The sequence below is a fragment of the Mytilus californianus genome, unplaced genomic scaffold (assembly GCF_021869535.1).
Source record: "Mytilus californianus isolate M0D057914Y unplaced genomic scaffold, xbMytCali1.0.p SCAF_9, whole genome shotgun sequence".
Classification (NCBI taxonomy): Eukaryota; Metazoa; Mollusca; class Bivalvia; order Mytilida; family Mytilidae; genus Mytilus; species Mytilus californianus.
In genome coordinates, this window is record NW_026262745.1 from 11,734,175 (window position 1) to 11,758,824 (window position 24,650).

At 31.9% G+C, this 24,650-nt stretch overlaps 1 protein-coding gene across 1 annotated transcript in view; it reads right to left on the minus strand.

Annotated features, from left to right (window-relative positions):
* The window catches only part of LOC127715786 (glutamate receptor 3-like), a 60,647-nt gene that overhangs the window by 35,183 nt on the left and 814 nt on the right, over positions 1-24,650 (minus strand). The window contains exon 2 of the mRNA XM_052221931.1: positions 18,722-18,871. Within this exon, the coding sequence (XP_052077891.1) occupies positions 18,722-18,871 (150 nt within the window). The remainder of the gene's footprint in view (positions 1-18,721; positions 18,872-24,650) is intronic.

A 24,650-nucleotide genomic window follows, 5' to 3' on the forward strand; every position in this document is an offset into this window, starting at 1 on the left:
ATTGGAATTCCGATAATATGGAATCTCCATTGCGAACAAAAAATGTTTACTAATAAAAATCCAAGTGCAGTTATCGTTTCAAAGCAGGTCCAATTGACATAGTTCTTTTGTTTGTTGTTACTTAAAAATGACCTAAAAGAGTTTGAACATATATATTCGCATTCTGACTTTTTAAATGCCCATTTAATTATATGTGTGGTTATATTCTTAGTGAGATTATGAGGCACAGTGGTATATAGGGTAAAAAAATCAAAACCTTGAACAGATTCGAAATCACCAATATAAGCATGCAATTTATCAAGTACTTCCAACGATTTTTTTACACTCCAAAAGTAATTAATTCCACTATTTTCAAAGGCCTTATTTGAACAATTTCTTGCCAGGTTTTTGATCGTACCAAGTGTACTAGTAAGTAGAATAGACAGTTTAGTAGTGGAACAATGACTTGAATACGAAATAAATCTATATTTATAAGGTGTTTTGTGTATCTTCGGAAGCCAGTACATAGTTGGAACTTTCATTATATTTGGTTCTGCTTGTAAAGAGGTAGCTAAAAGTTTATGTTTGCTACAGATGTCATTTTCCGAAAATGGAGTCAGTTTGAAAGTTGGTGAATTGGTGATTTCTTTTTGCGGAACCTCAATGTAAAATTTATGTCAAACAATAATGATATTATTGGCGGCCTTATCAGCCGGGACGAAAACAAAGAAGACAAGAAGAGTAATCACTGTTGAAAATAAGGACACTACAGTATAATATAATTGACAGGAATAATTGACGACTCAATACAATATTCACATGCAATTATGTAACCACAACTGTTACGTCATTAAAAAAGTAGAGTATCTAGATTCATTCCGATTAGATAATTTAGGGGACCCTTTCAAGTTATAACACATTAATGCTGTAAATGAGAAAGCAGTAGTCTCAATGTTAGTAATATATTTTGAATAGTTGTGAAAACAAGATTAAACATCAATGATTAATTATTAAACTTAGGTGCATGTCTGGAACTTTGGTGTAATATCTACATTCACAAACATATCGGCAGCAGAAATGATCAATTGTGGCCTGTTAAGACTAACAACATTAATAGAATATTTACGGTAGACGTAAGGGACCGGTCAAAATTTCTTGATGCATGGGACCGGTGCAAAAAGAAAATTGTCTGAAATAATTCTCTTGATCCCATGGTTACTGGCAGAATAAAAATATGCTTGTCCCATGCACTTTACCTAGTAAAAAAGTGTGTGTCCCATGTTAAAGCACAAAAAACATGATCAAAGTTGTGGCTACATTTCATGCTACAATGTATTTGGATAGCTGAAAAATAATGCTACTATGTGTGAACTGTATCTATATTGCTGTTATAAAGTAAACAAAACAATACATAAGCATATTTTATTGCCAACATAGGAGCCAAAACAGATGACAATATGTTATTGACTATAATAAATGATACATGCAATATTAAACAATTAACATGTATGAAGTGTATGGTAGAATATATTTTTTCAAAAAAATTGCAGCTTAATTTAGAATCTGACTATTCTAAATTAACAATGGGTAGGTAAATTCTGCTTTATGGGAGGACAGAATTATATTTGACAATCATGCTTTTTTGTGCAGAAACACTATCCATGAATTCGTTTTTTTTACATTTGTTAAACAGTTATACATGTAAAATATCTAATCAAATTTTTACATATTTTTTTAATTTTATATCAAAGTATTTTTTCATGTTTATTCTGTTCCAAAGTTTTTTTTTGTTGCCTTCACTGTTCTTTAAGGGACTGGTCAATATTTATTGGGGGGTTGGGACCGGGGCAATTCATATTTCTCCCTTACAAAAAGCTATGTCCTACCCTCTGAATATACCAAAAAAAGTTTCTGTCCTATATGAAATATCTACTAAATAAGTATATGTCCTATCTAATCTATGAATAAATCAAACAGACTATAGTTGTTTAATTCTGTGTCATTTGGTTTCTTGTGGAGAGTTGTCTCATTGGCAATCATACCACATCTTCTTTTTTATATTTATCTTCATTTTTATCAGATTAACATAGATCACATATAGTAGTCTTTGAATTTGTCTGGAATTTTAAATGATCTCCTCCTTGAAGGAGGCAAATAAGATTCCTTTTCAATTTCACTTTCACTGCCACTACTACTACTATTACTACTGTATTCATCATTTAGTATTATTATCATCATTGTCATTATCACTGTCAGAACTGTCATAGGCTCTTATTACAAGGTCATCTTCTTCATCACTTTGGATTTGTTCATTATCTACACTACAATGCAAACTGCTCAGAGTCTGAAAAGACCAGATTTTGTGCTCACATTTTACTTGACTAGTCTCGACATTGTCTCAACATGTTGATATATATTATATGAATATATCAAAAAGGGATCAAACATTAAAGAAATTATTAAAATTGTCCTTCTGATTAAAGTGGTGAAGTATAAAGCAATACCTCCTGCTTGGGGCAAAAAGATCACACCTACCAGAGAGTATTAAATTCTAAATAACATTCATTCAAAATTGCAACATCCTGTTAAACTTAAATCGCAAGGCCTTTTGAATTCACTAGATAAGTAGGTAAACGGACAGAAAGTCACAGGACAAAAAGTCACAAATTTGATAGGACAAAAAGTCACGAATAATATGTATACACTTGTTTGAATATTTTAGAGAAAGATCTTTAAATATTTACTTTTTATTACATATATTTATTTTACAGTTGAGGAAATTGTTCATTAGACTTGATAAATAAAGATTTATTAAATTTTAATCATGCAAAAGATATATTTCTTGGCACCATGAAGCCGTTTAAGTACCAACCCACTTTGACATTTTGTTTTCATAACAATTATTTGATCATTATAAATACTTTTTTTATATAAATTTTGTTTACAAAGTTGCTTTATATACTAAAGTTCAAGATGTTTTTTTTTAAATAAGTGTTTTCTTGTTAAAGAAAAATAATCTCAAAACTGAATTGTGACTTTTTGTCCTGTGGCTTTTTGTCTGTGACTTTTTGTCCTGTGACTTTCTGTCCTACATTCGATAAGTAATACACGAGTTTAAGAATAGTAGGGCTTTCTTTTTACCTGTAAAACACACATGTACTGATGTAATTAAACCTTATTAAAGTGCCTCTTGTATGCCATGTCTTTAAATCTGACAAAAATCTATTTAAATTTGATTAAAATAAATTTTGACTGTAACTTTGGAACACATTTCCTTTTTTAAAAGGTTATCAAGGATTGTTATGAAAGTTCTATTATCATGATTATATTAAATTCTTGTTTTAACAAAACAAAGGTGTCATTTTTAAAATTTTATAACTTTTTCAAATCAGCTTGGATTTTCATCAAACTTTTCAGCTATCTTTATTATATATTTATCTTACAAAATACCAGGTTGTTTTGTGTTTTGGTGTATTGTGTCAAATTTAAGGACTTAGTTAATAGGTAAAAAAAGGCTAAAATTTTCAGTTTTGACAAAATTCAGATAGAAACCTATAATTTAAATATTTAAATTTGACAGCAATAAACCAAATTACCAAATAACCTGTTTTTTTGTAAGATAAAAATATAATGAAGATAGCTGTAGATTTGGATGAAAATTCAAGTTGCTTTGAAATAGTTATTAAATAATTCAAAGTTAACTATCCAAATTTAGTCTGAACTGCAAATTCTAGCTTTTTTGAACTAGATTAATTTAATCCTTAAATTTGACAGCAATACCCCAAACTACATAACGACCTGGGATTCAGTAAGATCAGTATATAACTGAAAAAGCTGTATAGTTTGATGAAAATCCATGTTGATTTGAAAAAGTTATAAAACAAATTAAAGTGTACTATCTGAATTGAGTCCAAACTGCAAATTCTAGATTTTTTTTACCTAGATTAATTTAATCCTTAAATTTGACAGCAATACCCCAAACTACATAAGGACCTGGGATTCAGTAAGATCAGTATATAACTGAGATAGCTGTATAGTTTGATGAAAATCTAAGTTGATTTGAAAAAGTTATAAAAAACATTAAAGTGTACTATCTGAATTTAGTCCAAAATGCAAATTCTATCTTTTTTTACCTAGATTAATTTAATCCTTAAATTTGACAGCAATACACCAAACTACATAACGACCTGGGATTCAGTAAGATCAATACATAACTTAGATAGCTGTATAGTTTGATGAAAATCCAAGTTGATTTGAAAAAGTTATTAAAATAATTAAAGATGACTGTCTGAATTTCATCAAATTTTTTTTACCTATTAATTTAATTCTTTAATTTCACAGCAATGAACCAAACTACCAAAAAAACTGGAATTTTGATAGATCTATATTTAATTTAGTTAGATGGGCTGATTTACACCATATGTTACTTGTTTGTTCCTCAATTAATCTTGTTTATTTTGTTGTAATTAAATTTGTATAGACTATTTTCTACATTCATACAATTATGCCATAACAATATTGCTGTCCTATCAGTGCTGAAAACTAAAAAAGTAGAAGTCCTATCAAAAATTAAGTTTAAAAAATGTGTGTCCTACTGCGTTTTGCACCGGTCCCAACCCCTCAATAAATATTGACCGGTCCCTAAATCTTGAAAATGAATTTGGTATGTTGTAACTGTTAAATTCACATTGCTAGATGTTCATGATGTTATTTTTGTTTGTTATAGATTTATCAAATAATTTTTTTTTCATATACAGACATTGTTTCAAAAAGTTCATGTCCCATGCTTGCCAATAATGAAAAAAACATTGAGTCCCATTCCTGTAAACACTGCAAAAAGTGCTTGTCCCATTACAGTTTGCACCGGTCCCATGCATCAAGAAATTTTGACCGGTCCCTAATCTTCCAGCTCGTTAATCACAAGTTTGGATTGAAGTGGAGGAGTTACACCATTACACAATTATAAGAACATAAAAGATGGACAGCGTAAACTATTCGACTATATTGATTATAGTTATCAGAAATTATGAACCATTTCGATGCTATGAGAATACTCGAGTTTCATCAACATTGCGAGTTAGGTTATTTGTATTTGAATAAATGTTTGGTAGAGTTAACATTGAGATACTTTTTCCGTCTGTGAATCAGTCTAAATAAAAGGAGATCTGGAGTGTTTTTGTATTGTCCTCTTATTGGAACTTAATTCAGAGTAAATAAGGAGATGTGGTATTATTGCAAATAAGACAACAGATACCACTGGACGATGATGTATAACTATATGGTTCATTTACTGTCTTCAATGCAACAATGAGCAAAACCCATACCGTATAGTAAGATATAAGAAATCACTGGTTCCTCATTGTAACTGACATCAGAGGTTCCTTATTGTAACTGAAATTTGATTCCTTATTTGAGCTTTAATCAGGGATTCTTGATTGCAACTGACGTCAAAGGTTTCTTATTGTAACTGACATCAGGGGTTTCTTATTGTAACTGACATAGGAGGTATCTTATAAGAACTGATATAGGAGGTATCTTATTGTAACTGACATCAGTGGCTTCTTATTGTAACTGACAAAGGAGGTTTCTTATTGTAACTGACAGAGGAGATATCTTATTGTAACTGACATGGGAGGTATCTTATTGTAAGTGACATAGGAGTTATCTTATTGGAACTGACATGGGAGGTTTCTTATTGTAACTGACAGAGGAGGTATCTTATTGTAACTGACATCAGTGGTTTCTTATTGTAATTGGCATAGGAAGTTTTTTATTGTACCTGACAGAGGATGTATCTTATTGTAACTGACATAGGAGGTATCTTATTGTTAGTGACATAGGAGGTATCTTATTGGAACTGACATAGGAAGTATCGTATTGTAATAGTAACTGACATAAAAGGTTTCTTATTGTAACTGACATAGGAGGTATCTTATTGTAACTGACATATGAGGTATCTTATTGGAACTGACATCAGAAATTCCTTACTGGAACAAAACCATAAGAGGTTTCCTATTGGAACTCATATCAGAGGTTCCTCATTGAAACTGACATCAGAGAAACCTGATTGGAACTAAAATTGGAGCTTTTTTTGAAACATAAGCGGTATTTTATTAGAGCTTAAATCAGAGGTTCTTTTGACAGTACTATACTGTTCAAACTATTCGCTTGCAGTTAATTCAGCACTTTTCAGAACCTTATAACACAATGGTATTCCCATATATATCCTGATTTTATCATTCCATTTAAACTTAAAAGAAAGCTTCATTGTTGCAAGCAAACTTAGTTACTCTGTCCACAGGGTGGTGTTACCTTATAAAGTACAAGTACAAAATTAAAGCAATTCAAAAAAGTAAAACATAAAGGACTTTAAAAGGAAAATACTGAAAATAATATTACATGATATTCATATTTTTTGTTTTGTACGTAACATTGCACGATTAACAAAAAATCAAATAATAAAATTCTATAATTATGTAAATATTATTGTATTTTTGCTTTTCATTAAAACAAATTTTCATATAAAATTAAATTACAAACTAAAGGCAACTGTTTTCCACCCCCATTATGTATCGTCATGTAGGTGGGCCTCCTCTTAGATACTTGTTGTCATATAGAATTTCACACTTATAGACAAACATTGCATTATATAATTGTAAATTCGTTGCTAGTTTTATATGTACCCAAAGGCCATGGAAACTTCAAAATATGTTGTATTGCATAATTTAGTTTTATCTTTCGTTTCCCTATGAGATCATATTCCTTCCTAATGGTTTTCACGGACTGAAATATTAAACGTTTTTGTTCCATTTAAGAAATCAAGTGTGAAAAACACATCCACTTTAAACAATAAAGAAGAACTGCAGTGGTCATGAGACAGCCATTAAACATGATAAAACAAGACACTCTTCATGCAAATTGGCAGGCAAACAAACAATAAAACAATTAACAATGTTTGTAATATCAGCCATAAAAATATTATGGTATGGAGTCTGTTCATGCCAATAAAGTTTAAATCTGATAGTCATCAACCAGTGGCGAACAAATCAAATTATATAAAAATATATCAATAAGTTCTGAAGGAAATAAATGGATAGATTGTCTCCAGGGAGTAAACACACAGTGAGCGTATATTGTGATTGTGTATAATTTGGACGATGATTGTGTAAATTGTCTTTATTCTTGACGTGAAGTTCTGATAACATTTAATGGTGTCAACAAGATTATTAGATTAATGATGATAAAATCGACATTAAACGATTAGCCGAATATGTTAAATGGAAAATTTAAAACGACTTAAATATGCAAAAGAATATGTGGGGTATACTTCATTGTGACAGTGATCCAACGATAAATATGACAAAAAAATGTCATAGACAGATAATATATAAAATAGGTCAATATCTAGTTGTAACTTTCAAATTCGTTATCTTGAAATTTTTTTACGATTTAACTTAGTTTTTTCATTTAAACTATGTTTTCTATTGGCTAAATCATGTGCCTCGTGATACCGGTGTTTCTACAAGTGAAACATGAATAGTTGCCGTTTTAAAGCACGATTCACCCATCAGTACGTACGTCTTTGTACTTTGTCAGGTTTCGGAGTATATAATTTACATGTTCTTGTGGATCATTTCTTGTTGTTTAGGAATTGATAATGATAATTTACTAGAAGGATATCGAACAGGCGGTGGGTCTTAGTCTGGGTCCAACTCTACTACTTCTTTTACACATTTTTATTTTGAAAACTAATTCCTGACAGTACAAAATGATTACGAGATACTGAAATCCACAGTTTCCGAATTTAAAAGGTCAACACCTTTGACATATTTGAATAGTATCAATTGAATGTGTGAAATTATAAATAAATGACTGAGATTCCTTAACACTGTCATCATTGATAGTATATTTTACTATTTATCTTGCAGTCGTCTTCGTTCAGTTAATTTAGAACAGTATTTGTAATTTGAATTTGATCTCAACCGGAAGTCAGAGATATACATAAACCCAGAAAATCCGAACGCAACAAAATTGTATTCATTGTAGCAAATTATCAATGAATCACACCACGATAGCTAACAAAATAAACAAAACATTTTCAAATGATTTCTTATGATATTTAAAGTAAACAAAATTAATCATAAAGAAATCACACCATTTTAGCTTACAAAGTTAAAAAATCTTTTTCAAATCATTTCATACGATATTCTAAGGAAACAAAATTAATCCTAAACAAATCACGTCAAAACAGAAACAAATTGCTTAGAAATCATAAAATTAAAAGAAATTACAAAGAAATCGGTTTTGGGGAATTTGGCGAACTCTCAGCTGATTTGTTTATAATTTTTTTTAATGAATCGCAACCAAATGGTACTAACAAATCGCAGAATCACGATTTGAAAGAGATTTGAATATGATTTAAAAGCAATTTGTTCATTTATTTTTCTGTTTGCGACGCCTTTGTACTTTGTCAGGTTTTGGAGTATATAATTTATATGTTCTTGTGGTTCATTTCTTGTTGGTTAGGAATTTATAATTGTCATCAGCAAATCATACGTTTGGGGAAAAGATTGGTATGATTTCTAAAGTTACATAAATTGGTTGTTTGGTAGGGTAAGAGTTGCATCATTTGCTACATTCGTCAGCTCTAAATTGACGGAAACTTTTATAACTCGTATACACAATATGAACCAGCTTGCTTGTTTACGATTCTGATCTGACTCTATTTGGATCTTATACGATATTGTGTTTTTTCACTCAATTCTTTGACAGTGTCCGTTCTTACATGAAATTATGATATATTTACTGAACAGTATTCAATATTATTGAAATTTATTGAAAGTTACAAAGGTACTTAAATGAAACTGACTGTTTTCTAGTATATAGTTTAAGATGATGGAACTGTTTTTATCCTCTCCATCTTTCGGCAAATAAAAACTCTATAGCTATAGTCGTCTTTGAATCATAATGGTTCACATTAAGTGTTAATCTATGAAGTGAAGGCAGAGTTTGGAAGTCAAAAGATAGCCTTTTATATCGCTTACAATTCACAAAAGCTTCATTTAATTATCCAGTTACTGTAATTTTAGATATGTAAATGTAATAGATATCAAAACATAATTGTCTGGACTGCAATATAAAAATAAAAAGATGTGTTATGATTGCCAACGAGACAACTATTCACTAAAGACCAAAATCATGTCTGTATACCCTTCCGTTCATTCCCATCACAAACCATCTGTTTAATCAATGTATTCCTCATACATTTCTCACACGAGAGCTGCAGATAAGGATTTTTTGTTCAACATGAACTATATGTTTTTTTTCAAATTTGTTCTAAAGAGATTTAGGAATTTTCAGAAATCACAAATGTCATCATACAACCATGATAACGATCGACTAGGATGACATTTGTAAACTTTATTGGGCTTTGGTAGTGACCGGAATGTTCGAATATCAAAAATAGATTTGCGAGAAAATGACTTATTAGATATTGCTATATAATTCAATTGTTCGTCTGAATAGAGATTAATTTGTCTGAGGTGCATCATTTCATCATCATTTCAACCAGAATTGGGTAGTAGAGATCATGCAATAACAAAAGCCACCAAGATTACTTCTTAAAATGTCACATGATCATGACATAAGTAAGTTTGAAGACATTTTGGTGTGCTTTGTACACACACAATTCGATCATTGTATAATGATTTATTTATTCTTCCAAATTATTTTTAGATCAATGTACAAAATGTACTTATAACGTATTAACATTACCGAAATAATAACTGACAAATGGATAGAACATTAGTTATACAGCTTAGAATTATAGTCATCGTTACAAAATGTGCATACATAGTGTAAATATCATTACTTTTAAGACACACAAAAGAGAAAATAATGCATGCAAAAGAGAAGCTAAAGATACCAAAGGGATATTCAAACTCACAAGTCGAAAACAAACTGACAAAGCCATGACACAAAACGAAAAACGATCAAAAGACAAACATCATTCTACTGAACACAACATAGAAAACTAAAGACTGAGCACCACGAACCCCACCAAAATACCAGGGGTGATCTCAGGTGCTCCGGGAGGATAAAAATGTCTTGCTCCACATGTGACATCTGTCATGTTGCTCATGTAAGTAAAACCCGGTGTTAAATCAATTCTTTAGGTCACATTTGAAGAAAAGAGGACGGGATTGTGGTAACGACAATTGGAACATATCCTTCGTCATCTATGAAACAGATATTCCATAACGGTCAACAAAATCGTGATGGTATCCGTACAATTTTCAACTTCACCATTAGAAACTTGTGTTTTAATAGCTTCCTTGTAAGCAGCACCCCTGTATCAAGGAAATCGTGATAGGAAATGCAAGCCCTGGAATATCGTATCAACTGGGAGATATACATGTATACTCCATATGCAGGCGCTGCTGGCATGTTGCTACATAGAAATAGAATTTATATCTAACATTGCCTTGTATATGAACGCTCATCCGACACTAGGAACATCAATGTATTTGAATTTCTTACAACATCCACCCTTCTTTTATATACTTAAAACGTGTTAAAACATTTAAAAGTTTTAAACGCATTCGGACGTTTCTTTTTAATGAATAAATAAACCAAAAACAAATTTAATGAATAAATAAACCAAAAACAAACAAAGTGAGTAAATGAATATACGAACGAACAAACTAACAAACCAGTACAATGACTAAACAATAATACGTTTTCTTCAACCATTACCAGCTTGTCGTGATCATGATTCAGTTGTTTTAATTATTGCATGAAACAATGTGTAAAAGACAACGTTCGGTATGCAGTATGCAATAAAGACTTTGTGAATCTTCATTATCTGTTTCGATTTTCAGACATCCTTACATGTAACTTTCAAATATTCAGCTTTGAGCTTTCCTGGTGAAGGTGAATACAGAAAGGGCTACGGACGCATGAAATTTATAAAGTGTTGTTATCATTTCCATCATAAAATAATCTTCATCATGTTGTTTGTATATGTTTGTACAGAAATGTCTGTAGCACCGTAATGAATGGAAATCAAACTTTCCTTCGTTGAGAAAAAACTCATCAAAGATACCTCGTCTTTAGAAAACGGTCTTTAGACATACCAAATATTCATGGATACATGATCGACATTAGTTTGTTATTATCTTAGAGTGAATGAGCAAATGGCACAAAATGAAGGTTAAACTCGTCAATACTACTTGATAGCATCGTAAACCAACCATTTGTACTTGTTCAAAATTGTTTTATAGATCTTAAATAATACGGTTGACTTTTAAGGAGTCATTGTTTACAGCATAGCGCTATTAAATTGTGGAAAAGTCTTTGATATATTAACGACTAACCAAGCGCAATGTATTAAACAAGAAATATAAATACATATCGAAAGTCTACAGCAAGTATGAATCAAATCAGAATCATTGCAATTAATGACAAAGAAAGTGGGGATCTGACAACCATGTAAATCAAGAGGGATAAAAAAAACTAAAATTACGACAATCACAACGAAGGCAAATCTATAATCAACAAAACATAAAGAAAACAAGAAAAGAAAAATATAAAATTTGCATAGATAGAACCGATGTAGTGTCTCACATTTCTATGCTCCCCGCATGACAGTTAGTTTGTACAAAGCAGATTTGAGATAATACTATATAGGCTTTTTATGAGGTTGATACGAGGATATATCGACCTGAAAGAAGTATATTGACTGAGGACGATATATCCATCCTCGTATCGACCTCATACAAAGGCTGCAATTGTTATATTAGTATTGCTAATACACCAGAAGTATCACTTTTCTATAAATAACCATGCAATATCACTTTTCTAAAAATAACCTTGCAATATCATTTTTCTATCTGCTATTTTCAATTTACATATGAAAATGTAGTTGAACATGTGACTATTTCTAAACGAATCAAATTAGTGAGAGTATACACAATAATGATATAAATACCTATATAGCATATATCAAGTTGTCAACCAGTCGTTTGTTGATGTCTTCAATATATGTGTTTTTAATCTATTTGTATAGTCGATGATGTAACAAAATAATTATATATTATATGTCGTCAATATTGACGACTTCAAGTCTAAACCTCCTGATTGCACCTGTCACGGCTAGTTCCCCATGCATATATAATCCGGCTGGCCACGTTATTACTGGTGACCTAAACATTATCAATAACACTTCTCTGCGAAATGTATTATCTAAAAGCCCGAAATATCGTGAGCCTAAATCCATCAATTGGAAACACAATTTCAAAATACTGATGGATTCAGTCGAGGATTATGCCAGGCAATGGGTTAAACGCGAGAAAGAAGACGTAGATACTCTTTCCGAATGGATTAAGGCTCTGAGGTCGTTGATACAAATTAGAATTAAGAAACTGAATGGGTCTATGAATACCCATGCTACATCAATCTTTAAAGACACAAATGTTGCAAAACACTTGTACTACCTCTATGACAAATATGTTGTTGTCTCCGCAGTTAAAGCTCCAAACAACATCGTTTTTGTGTGTAATTCACATTACATAAACTGCTTGATAAATGAATTAGTCATTGCCAATTCACTTGGAAACTCAACATATACCCCCACGAAACTTAACAAAAAGGAAATCCTTGATAACCATAGGTCTGTTCTATGTTCCTTTGGAATTTCAACCAAATATGAAGAACTGGATCTTCCATCACTTTATTGGATACCTAAACTACACAAGTGTCCTTACAAACAACGGTATATTGCTGGGTCTTCCAAGTGTTCCACGAAACCTCTTTCTAAATTACTAACATCAACTTTATCAGCAATCAAAGCCGGGCTTCAATGTTATTGTGAAACTACCTAGTCTAAAGGTGGCGTGAATCAGATGTGGATACTAACAAATTCCAAAGATCTTTAAGTGTACACACAATATAAGACCCTTATATCTTGCAATAGTATTAAAACATTTGACTTTTCTACACTTTACACAAGTATTCCCCATTCCAAACTAAAAGACAAATTGAAAGAGTCGGTCCTGTTTTGTTTCATAAAAAAGAATGGCCAACATAGATACAAGTATCTTGTCTTAGGGAGGGATACATCCTACTTTGTAAAAAATCACTCTGATTCAAACAAAAAATTCTCTGGAACTGACATTATCAAGATGCTTGATTTCTTGATTGACAACATATTTGTTACGTTTGGAGGACGTGTTTTTTAACACAATCGACATTCCCATGGGAACCAACTGGGCCCCTCTTCTTGCCGACTTGTTCTTTCATTCATATAAGACTGACTGCATACAGGAACTTCTTAGGAAGAAAGAAAAGACGTAGGCAGTATCCTTTAACTTTACTTTCCGCTATATAGATGATGTTCTCTCACGAAATAATTCAAAATTTGGTGACTATGTTGAACGCATCTATCCCATCGAACTTGAGATATAGGATACAACATATACAGTTAAGTCTGCCTCATATCTTGACTTACATCTAGAAATTGACAATGAGTGTCGGTTGAAAACAAAACTTTACGAATGAAGAGATAATTTTAGCTTCCCAATTGTGAACTTTCCATTTCTATGTAGCAACATTCCAGCAGCCCCAGCATACGGAGTATATATCTCCCAGTTGATACGATATTCCAGGGCTTGTATTTCCAATCATGATTTCCTTGATAGAGGGTTTCTGCTCACAAGGAAGCTATTAAATCAAGAGTTCCAAGTGGTGGAGTTGAAATCACCCCTTCGTAAATTCCACCACGAGTTGGTTGACCGTTATGGAATATCCATTTCACAGATGATAGCGGATAAGTTCCAAATGTCGTAACTTCAATTCCGTCCAATTTTCCCCGAATGTGACCTACCGATTTAGACTTATTACCGGGTTTGTACTAACATGAGCAACACGACGGGTGCCACATGTGGAACAGGATCTGCTTAACCTTCCGGTATACCTGAGATCGCCCCCAGTTTTTGGTGGGGTTCGTGTTGCTCAGGCTTTAGTTTTCTGTGTTGTGTTTTATGTACCATTGTTTGTCTGTTGGTCTTTTTCTTTTTAAGCCACGGCGTTGTCAGTTTATTTTTGACTTATGAGTTTGAATGTCCCTTTTGTATATTTTGCCTCTCTTTTTAGTCATCAGGAATAATTAAAGAAACATGATTTCTTCATTACATTTGTCAAATATTTGACTGTAGGTAATTAAATGTGGTAGAGGGCTAATAAATGACCCATATAAGTGAATTGTCGTAATGTACTGCTCTGATTAAACAGTTAAAACAAGTGCTTACAATGTGATTAAAACACAAACAACGTTTAGGTTTGGTCTACGACGACAATATAAAATTTGTCGGGGAAAAAGACAGGGGCGCTTTTCACAAAGATTTTGAGAGTAAAAATGCTCGTAAGTCATGATCATTTCAGTATTACTTACGCTCGATTTTATTCGTTAGATTTTTGGTGAAAAGAGTCGCTGGATTCTAGTAACATTTATTTAATGATAGATCGTTAGAGTATTTTATTTTAATTTACATTAAAGACTTTCAACTTAACCAATCCAGAAATAGAATCAACGTAAATGGTAGAATTCAAACAAACAGAATCAAGTATAGATATAATGGAAAAGACCATAACTGCGATGATGCCAGTAACGGAGTTAAAAAAAATACATCTACCGAGCTGAATGGAGGAATAATAATTTTATTGGTTGTCGTTGATTCATGTCTGTCATATTTGCTTTTCGTAAATTGTTTTGTTATAAATTTGACCGTTAGTTTTCTCCATTGAATTGTTTCATATCTTTCATGTCCTGGCCTTTTATAGTCGATTATACGTTATGTTTTTTTTCTCTCAATGATGAAGGCCGTACGGTTGCCTATAATTGCTTACATGCACTTCATTTGAACTTTGAGGGATAGTTGTCTCATTGCCATTCTTACCACATCTCCTTATTTTTATATTATTAAAAAATCCTAATGATTTCGTACAATAATCAAAAGCAATTGTGATTTATCGTACATCATGACAGCTATAACCGCTTTTTGGTCATTTTCCTTTTTCAAGTAATAATTCACTATAAATACATGCCATCTCGGTTGTCACTGAATAATTGCGTTCTTCATCTTTACACGATATAACATTGCATAATATCAGATGCATCGTTTTTCAGTATTAAGAGACTACAAGCAGAATTCTACTTCGTCAGAACTGTCTCCCCATTACACGTACATATTTGTTTAATCATGATGATGGAGCCATTGTATAGGGACGACGCGCTGTCAATTAAGCTCATGAAATCAGACAAATTTGATCACATTGCTTCATTACGATCTTTACTTGAAAGATATATTTGAAAAAAAAAACGTTTCTTCTTGCTTACATGTTAAAGCATCATTTAATTAACTGGTATGCCTTTTGTTAGCTTGAAATTTGTGCATGATTTGTTGTCAACGGAAATTTTTCGAAAGTTCAATAAAACATTAAATAAATATGTTTCAATACTTCATGGAAGTTCAGAGTAGAACATTCCAGACGTTGAGGAATAATTACACTAGCTAACACACAACAAATGATTTTTTTATGTTATGCATTTTAACCAAATTCTGTCTTCAAGGGCCTTCTATTTAAAACATGTGTTGAAGGAAAATTAAAAAAAATACGTTTGTAGTACATGTAGCACGAATATATTTTTTCTAATTTTGTTATTTAAACACGCCTACTGTACTCTGTTGATGAGTGATCATGACTCATTACGAAGGATTGCACTTGGCTCATATATTTGATTTTTATTATTGTTATGTTTAATGTTATTATAGCAACATGTAGCATTAATATATTAAAAAAAAGTTAATGTTATCTGAAGCGAGATGACACTAATTGTTTTTTTTATACGTTATAATTTACGTGACCTTCTCTTTGCGATAAGATTATTGTCCATATTCAGGATGTTTCCCCATAAGATCATTGTCGGGGGTAGATTTGCAAATACACGCTTTTTGAAGATCAATCTTTTATCTTTCTATTTTCTTTCAGTGAAATGTATGAAACTTTGGTGAATCGTTTATATCTAAATAGATATAAGAAGATGTGGTATGAGTGCCAATGAGACAACTCTCCAGCCAAGTCAAAATTTATAAAAGTAACCCATTATAGGCCACAGTACGGTCTTCAACACGGAGCCTTGGCTCACACCGAACAGAAAGCTATAAAGGACCCCAAAAATTACTAGTGTAAAACCATTCAAACGGGAAAACCAACGGTCTAATCTATATAAAAAACGAGAAACGAGAAACACTTATATGAACCACATCAACAAACGACAACTACTGAACATCAGATTCCTGACTTAGGACAGGTGCATGCATGACACATTTGTGAATTGTTTATATCTATTGACGTAAGTTCCCTTTTGATGTTTTTAATTTTTAAGTTTTACGTTTCCGAGTTATGGGATTTTATTCATAAAAAGGGGGGATTTTCCAGTTTTCGGACAATAACTCAAAAGTGCTAAGTAGTTTTCATGAAAATTTGGTGACTGGTTAATATCTATTTAAATAATTAACCTCCTTTTAGTTTTTTTTATAAATTTCTGATATGAAATTGAGGGGTTATGGGACTTTATTCGTTGAAAAAGCGACGGGCGTATCATGCGCTCATGGCGCAGCTCTTTATTTTGGGGATAAAAAGACATACAATTTTACCATCATCTGAATCATTTCTCTAATAATTACTAACAGTTAATGGTCAGGAGCAAGTTTCATGTTAGACTACAGAACATGACGTAACCAGCAATATTTACATACAACGATGCATTGATTTACTAAGCATAACCTTTCATATCAGAACAACACTTCAACGCACGATTTATTTGCTTGATAGGCAGAACATGAGGGATTATTTGAAATATTATAGACATATGATGTGGAAAAGTCGATATTTTAAGCTATCATGCAATTTTGACATTATATCTTTCCTGAAAATAATAGAATGTTGGAATCCGATGTCAGATAAGATCATTGATGGAACACAGATCATATTTTTATTAGAATTTTGACAAATTATGTCTCATTATCAAAGTTATAGTTTTTTTTAGAGAACTTCCCACCTTGTAGTCGGTGATTCGGAACTAACATTATCTAACTTATACCTTGTTATTGTCTAAGTACGATTTTTTTCCAAATTCGAAATTTCTTAATTATGCACTACTGCGAGGGGGTGTTTAACGACCTTCACTACCCATGAGGGTCTCGCACGGTCGGTAATTTAGACAAAGTTTTTGTTTGACCAAACTATTTAGTATTTATAAATAAGAAGATGTGGTATGAGTGCCAATGAGACAACTCTCCATCCAAGTCACAATGTGTAAAAAGCAAACAATTATAGGTCAAAGTACGGCCTTTAACACGGAGCCTTGGCTCACTTGAACAGCAAGCTATAAAGGGCCTCAAAATGACTAGTGTTAAACAATTCAAGCAGTAAAACCAACGGTCTTATCTATATAAAAAAACGAGAAACGAGAAATACTTATGAACCACATCAACAAACGACAACCACTGAACAACAGGCTCCTGACTTAGGACAGGTGCATACAAATGCAGCGGGTTTAAACGTTTTAACAGGCGCAAACTTCACCATAACCTGAAACAGTAGTGTAACATTACAACATAAAATGTCTGGTTCTAATGCCCTAAAACATTTATGTGTTTTGGTTTCCAGCACTTCACAACTCTTCTGTGAAAATACATTGAACAATATAAGAGTTTGTTACGGCATGATTTCACATCAGCCGTTTAAATAGTTTGAGCCTACTTTCAGTAACTGCACGCATTCTTTTATACGGTATTACAAATGTACAACTATATTTACTAGTACATGCGGGTTTTTTTTTTATTAAAGGCTTTCAGTGTAGTGATTTGTATCTACCTTATTTTTAGTTTCTTTTGTTATACACCTATTGAGATTACAACGGGAGATTTAAGATATACAAATCTAGTTTAACACTGCTACATTCATGTACCTGTTCATAGCCAGACACCTCGTCAGTGGTTGTCTTGTGTCACATCATCATTGATGTTTTTTGTTTTGAGAAATTGGTGTTGATGAAAGATTTTTTACAACTGATTTTTAATTCATTCAAATTTTTTTTAATCTTTGCTTGTAGCTTGCTCTATTTTATGGACATCTCTATGTTATTAAAAATCGTATGTTGCCTTTTAGCTATTTATGTCTTTATGTTTCTACCTTGTTGACGTACTGTATATTCAACATGTTTTTTTAACTCAATTTGGTTAATCTATAGGTGTAAATCCTAGTGTTGTTTTAGAGATTAGAGCACAGTGATACTATAGACTGATAGACGACGACAACACAATTTTTAAAAAAGAGCGTGATTTTTTTCTAACGAAATTCTATATTTACTATGACATAATAGGTCCATGTTTTAGGATATATAACATTGAGTACAAATTAAGACAACAAATATGCATATACCTGTACGTCAAATGGTTAACAGCAACATACTATAGAAAAAGGAGTTACAACGGACTTAAAACAAAGATATATTAATTTAGTTTCTTTCCGAATATACGGTTCTGACATTTAATAGTCCTTGTCCTTATTAAACAAAGCTAGTTAAGACAAACCGTAAATATATAAAAACTAACAAAGCTAGCAATATAATGAAGTACCATAGATATACCTAGAGGCGGTTGTTGATATAGCTACTTACTTGATTTTGTGAACGAATAACTGTCAGCAATATTAGTTTTATTGAGGAAATCTTTTATTTTTATGGTGTTCTGTTTGTTAAACTGTGATAATTCTACTCCAACTCTGTAGGCTCTTTCACTTGACTTGTCTTCTTCGTCGATGATAAACCCTATTCAATTATAAGACATCATTTGTATTAGGTAGGATAATATGCTGCTTCAATTGATTATGAAAATAATAACAAAGATAACGAGACGACGAGACGTCGACGATATTTGAACTGTTACCTAATAACAGCAGTTTACCGATGTTCATATCTCAAACTTCATTTGGAAGATAAAAATCAAGTTAAAGGACAAAAACTGAGGGAAAGAAAAGATGTAATGTTACCGTTGGCAAGTATACATGAATCAGTTGACTATGAAGACACAAATTAGATATGGAACAGACTAAATGAAATTGCCCTTTAGGTTGTAAAATCATTACATCATTAATTAACTCACAATTTTGATCAATTAACCCACTATCTGTTTATCATGTCTACACTATATATATATGCATACTGCTAAGAGAATGATATATTTGTATTGTAATACCTAAATCGTGTATTAACTTTTCCTACGCTTATAGTCATAAAGAGATTTAATTCTGCATTTGTGTAGATTATTTTATCATTATCATAATTATTATAATTATTAAGAGCCTTTTCAACCATCATCATACATTCTTATGAGTCTTGATACAATTTTCTCTCTCAAAAATTTGAACAATCAGGGTTTTCCTTACATTTTAAGTCCCAATGGAATATTATACACTTATTTACTGACTATTCGGACAATAGCAAGTTTATTGGGCCATAAGGCGCCAACTATTTCCCGACGCGAAGCGGAGTGAAATAGTTGCTGTCGAGATGTCAATAAACTTGCTATTGTCCGAATAGTCACAATATTTGGTGAGCCACATAAACAGCAAAGTGACAAAGGTCGTGAATTTACAGCTAAGGTTATATCTGAATTAATGCTTATGTGGCTAAAACTAGTTATTGTTCACGGGAAGCCAAGACATCTTCAACCACGGGGTAGTATTAAGTGGTCAAACCGAAATATTCATGACATGCTTACTGCATTGATGAGGAACAGCGAATTAACAGTGGTCAGTTGGAATCAAATTCGTCCATATACAAAAGAATTCTGCTCTACACAAAGGTATTGGACGATCACCAGGTACAAATGACAGAAACAAATAAAACTGTGAAGTCTGTGCCATAGCTCCGCACCAATTGGTAACAAATAAATTTCAATACAATTTTCTATCAATATAAAAATAAGGAGATGTAGTACGATTGCCAATGGGACAACTATTGAACAAGTTTACGTATATTTTAAGAGGTTTATTCAATGAGTTTTAATATCAATATTTTACTTATGATTTTATTAACTTCAGTTCTTATTATTTTATTATGAACAAAGCGTATTTTAACTTTGAATAATTTCTTTTTCTCTACTCTCATTTTTATTTTAGGCATTAACATTAATGCCTGGACATAATTTTCAGGATTTAAGTTTAAATTAGGCTAATTTCACTCATTGCCGCTAACATATATAAATTCAAAGGCGTCAAATTCGCACTCCATATATATATATTATGGTGGAGCCGTCAAATTATTTCGACGTAAAACGAAAACAATATATCTCTATAGTGATTGCTACATTATTGTTGTTTAATGGTTTCATGGTTAGACACGCGTGGACATCGTCGACATAATCATTGCAGGCAGACAATTGTATTCAATTTACCCAGTATGGCATTTCTATGGTTTCATTTTTCTCATCTATATAAAGGTCAGTTTTCTGATTGAAGCATTTCTAATACCAAGGATTTCCAACTAATCAATTGAACAATGTCAAACAGAGAACGTTCTCATTGAAGTTGTGACGTCTCTTTTTAAAATAAATAGAATCTTATTACACTTTAATTACTATGTCAATCAAACTTGTGGGATATGGACACCTAAAGGAATTATAAATACTGCACATTTGTTCATATTTCCCTGGTCATAATCATGCTTTGAACACCGGAAAGCATGCTTAACAAACGCCAAATTCTTTACTTGTTTGTTTCAAGCAAGGGGCATTTAATCCAGTAGGTGGCATTATTTGGTGTCTTCCACACTTGATGTGTTGTACTAGTATAAACTAGACAGTTGCTTTTAAATTTCTTGAATTTATTAATATTTTGTTATTCAAGGGCCTTTCATAGTTTACTAAATGATTATGTAATTTCCGTTTTTTTTAATGCAATAATTGTAGTTGCTAACATCCTTGTCCATTGTACTCTGATGGATAGTTGTCTCATTTGAAATCATACAACATATCGTATTTTTATATATCAACATATACTGCTCAGTTTTACATGTCTGGTACCGCATATAAGATTTTGATATACACCATCTCTTCTATTACAAAACTTTAATACAATAATAAAATTTACTGCGAGGGACTTTACCGGTTTCTGTTTACTAGATATTTGCCAGTATTTGAACCACTATCTATGCAATTTATTGTAAAGAATTTCGGAAAAATATCTTTGAAACTATGTATTATAATAGTAACATATTCAATATGTTTAATGATTGAGGAAGTTTGCATGTAGTTTCAGAATGATATTGTTTCGATATAGTTGTAAATAGGGGTGTCAACGATTACTCGAGTTTTTGAGTATCGCTAGGTAGTACCGAGTTTCGATACCAAAATGATACTAGACTTATCGGTTTCCTTCCCTTCCTTGCATAAAATGGATTTTTTTGAGAACGTCCGTCGGAGATTCAAATAGTCATCACTGATTAATTATAGTTAAAATATGTTTCGTCTGTTTTTGCAAATTATCTTTGTATTATATTGAACGACATTTGCTTAAGAAGTATAATTATTCAATCTGAAAAAAAAAATGTTAGGGTCCTTCTTTTGCGATATATAAGCATTTAAATATTTGGCAGTAACACGAGTTATATCAGTTTATAGAGATGTTTTCATCGTCAAAATCTTTAATGAGATAGCAAGGATTTGACCAGGAATTGGAGTGATGTAGTTTACGAAGTATGTACGGAAAATGTAGGAAATGGAAAAGTGGGCCTTTAATAGCAAAATTTGCAAATGCTAAATGAAAAAGCTAGAGGGCCTCTAAATAATGTGAACAAGTTGATCAAACAACTTCTGCCCATTTATAAGTTGAAAAAGAGCATCGATTTAGTATGCTTCGCGTGGATGATTGGTCGGTTCTCGTAAAAAGTTATTTTTAATCAAATTGTCGCTATTTTCAGCGAACTTATGAATATGCATATACTTCTAATTGCATACGCCTATTGTTACCAAAGGGACTCGGTTAGCAGATTAAAACAAAAATAAATCAATGTTTCTTTTAAATTTTGTTTTAGCATTTTCTGTCTATTTGTTTTACTTTATTAACGTATTTGACGATGGCATCATTATTTCTTTGTTTTCTAGCAATGTGCAGTTTACTATCCATATCCGTATACTGAAAAATCGGCTAACCACGTGAGTATACTCACCTGCTTATATCTAACAGTGACGCTGTAGCATGATTTTGTGATTTGATTTTTTGATTTTTGGTGTTTTAATGCCACTTTTAAGCACCGCTTTTGGGCTATTTCGTGGCGGCCAGTTTTTATTGGTGGAGGAAGCCGGAGTGCCCGGAGAAAACCACCGACCTTCGATAGGAAAACTGACAATCCTAGTCAATTAAGATTGGAGTCGAGTGCACCTGCACGAGCGGGGTTTGAACTCACAACCTCAGTGTTGACTGGCTAGTGATTACAGTAGTAACTACTTAGACCACTCGGCCACCGAGGCCCCGTCATGATTTTGTGGTCGTACACTGAAAATCTACAAACCGCATTTGTAACGGTTTCCATGATGTTTATTTTCATTTAAAACTTTTCTTGGAAATCTATATAAATTTGAAATTAGGGTTATCTTATACCTGCAGATCGACAATACTGTATTTTGTGAATAGGAAAAGACATATAATTTAAATAGATTTATCTGAAATAGTTTTTTCATAAAAAAAGATTAAAATGCAATACATTGAGCTTTATCTTTTCGCTCTTCTTTGGTGTCTAACTCTTCATTGCTCAATCAATAAAGACAGTCTTGTCCATTAAAAAAAACTTCAAATCAGGGTTAATGAATAGACTATCGTCATAGCATTAAATTATTTAAATACTTTTATCTTTCTTTCTTTTTTGTGTCGAGTTGCGAGCTAGGAAATTGCAAATAATCACAAATACTTAAACAAATACTGGTCATTTCAAACATGGGACATTAAGGAACCGTGTACACCATGTAAGCTTACTCTTGGTAAGAATCGAAATGTAATTTTAATTTCAATCAGCTACTTTTTGATAATGTGTATACATATGGTCGAAAATCATATTTTTTCTCCTTCAAAATGTTCAAAAAAGAATTATATTAATTCTATCGATTTCAATAGCAATCTACACATGTGCAATTTATCATGTAAGATTAGCCAACTTGTACTAAGTCAAAAATAACATTGTTGGACTACGGTGCATTACATTTCAGGTTCAACAATCATTGATATATATCTGTAATATGAGTGCATTTTACGCTCGTTCCAAATATTTTGACATTACGGACCCTTAATTTAAGAGCAAGAATTCTTATAATATTTTTAAAAAATCAAAAAGGAGGAGCCTTTATATATTTGAAAGATTGCTTTAACTGTTCGTGGGATTAAATAAAAAGTGAATTAAAATAATTACATTCTTAAATTGTACATTTAAACTTCAAAATATAATAAAAAAGGTTAAACTTTTAGTATAAATATTTATAACTAAAGGGGCATTAGCTCTTAAATTCTCATATTTGATCTATGCTCCTTTAAAGTTTAAAAGAGTAAATAATACGACAAAATCCCGTCCCACCAACATTGGGTCAATTTGACTGTGTGGGATGTATCACTAACACAGCCACGTCCTGTTGGAATGAGAATGTGAAATTCTTTGCTTCGTGTAGTGAGAGTACATGCATAATGCTCTGTGAACACAGAAGCACCTTTGCATCTTGCAACTATTAACCCGGGGTTAAATAGATAGCTATAAAATATCTATCATATTCAAGCACAATTATCATCTTTTCTCACTTTTAATCCAAATCTTCATTCTTTCCAGAACTTTCCTATTGTTTTGTTAGTTTGTTATCGTCCTCAACTACATTACATATATGCCCCTGTTAAAAACCTAACACCAGGATATTGTAGTCAATTAGTTGAATTTGAATTGTTGTAGTAACTTCAGTAGTTAACTGTAAATATATACTTCACACTACACTTTCCCAAATACTATTTTACTACAGACTGTACAAACTTTTTATTTTAACTGTGGATGAATCAAACTTCATACTTTAGAAACCTTTTTTTACTTGGACTTGCTGAACTTTTTACAATTTTACAAAGTTTATTGTATATTTAAATTTCTATTTAAATTTCTCATTTGGTTGTTTATCTAAAGAATAAAAACTAGTTTTGTTGGTTGCACTTTTTTCACAGATATTTCGGATTATTTCATCATTAAAATCTGGAAATAAAGACACTTATCCTATTGGGGAAAAATAGCTGGTAAATACATAAATCTTTAGATTAACCTGATTCTTATAGTACGCAGCTAGCATAAGAACTCTGATGATAATTAGAACCATGAGTTCTCAAGGGCCGCTAATACCTACCGGAGAGTAAACTGATTGTTAGGGAAGAACATACTGGTTTAATACAACTTTATACAAAAAAGCGGCAAAGTTAAAACCGTCTCTTTTGTTGTATATTTATGTTTCATTCTCCATTTTATATGAATAAATTGTCTGAATGATTATATATATTTTACTAGATGAATTGTTCACAGATTGAAGTTCTCC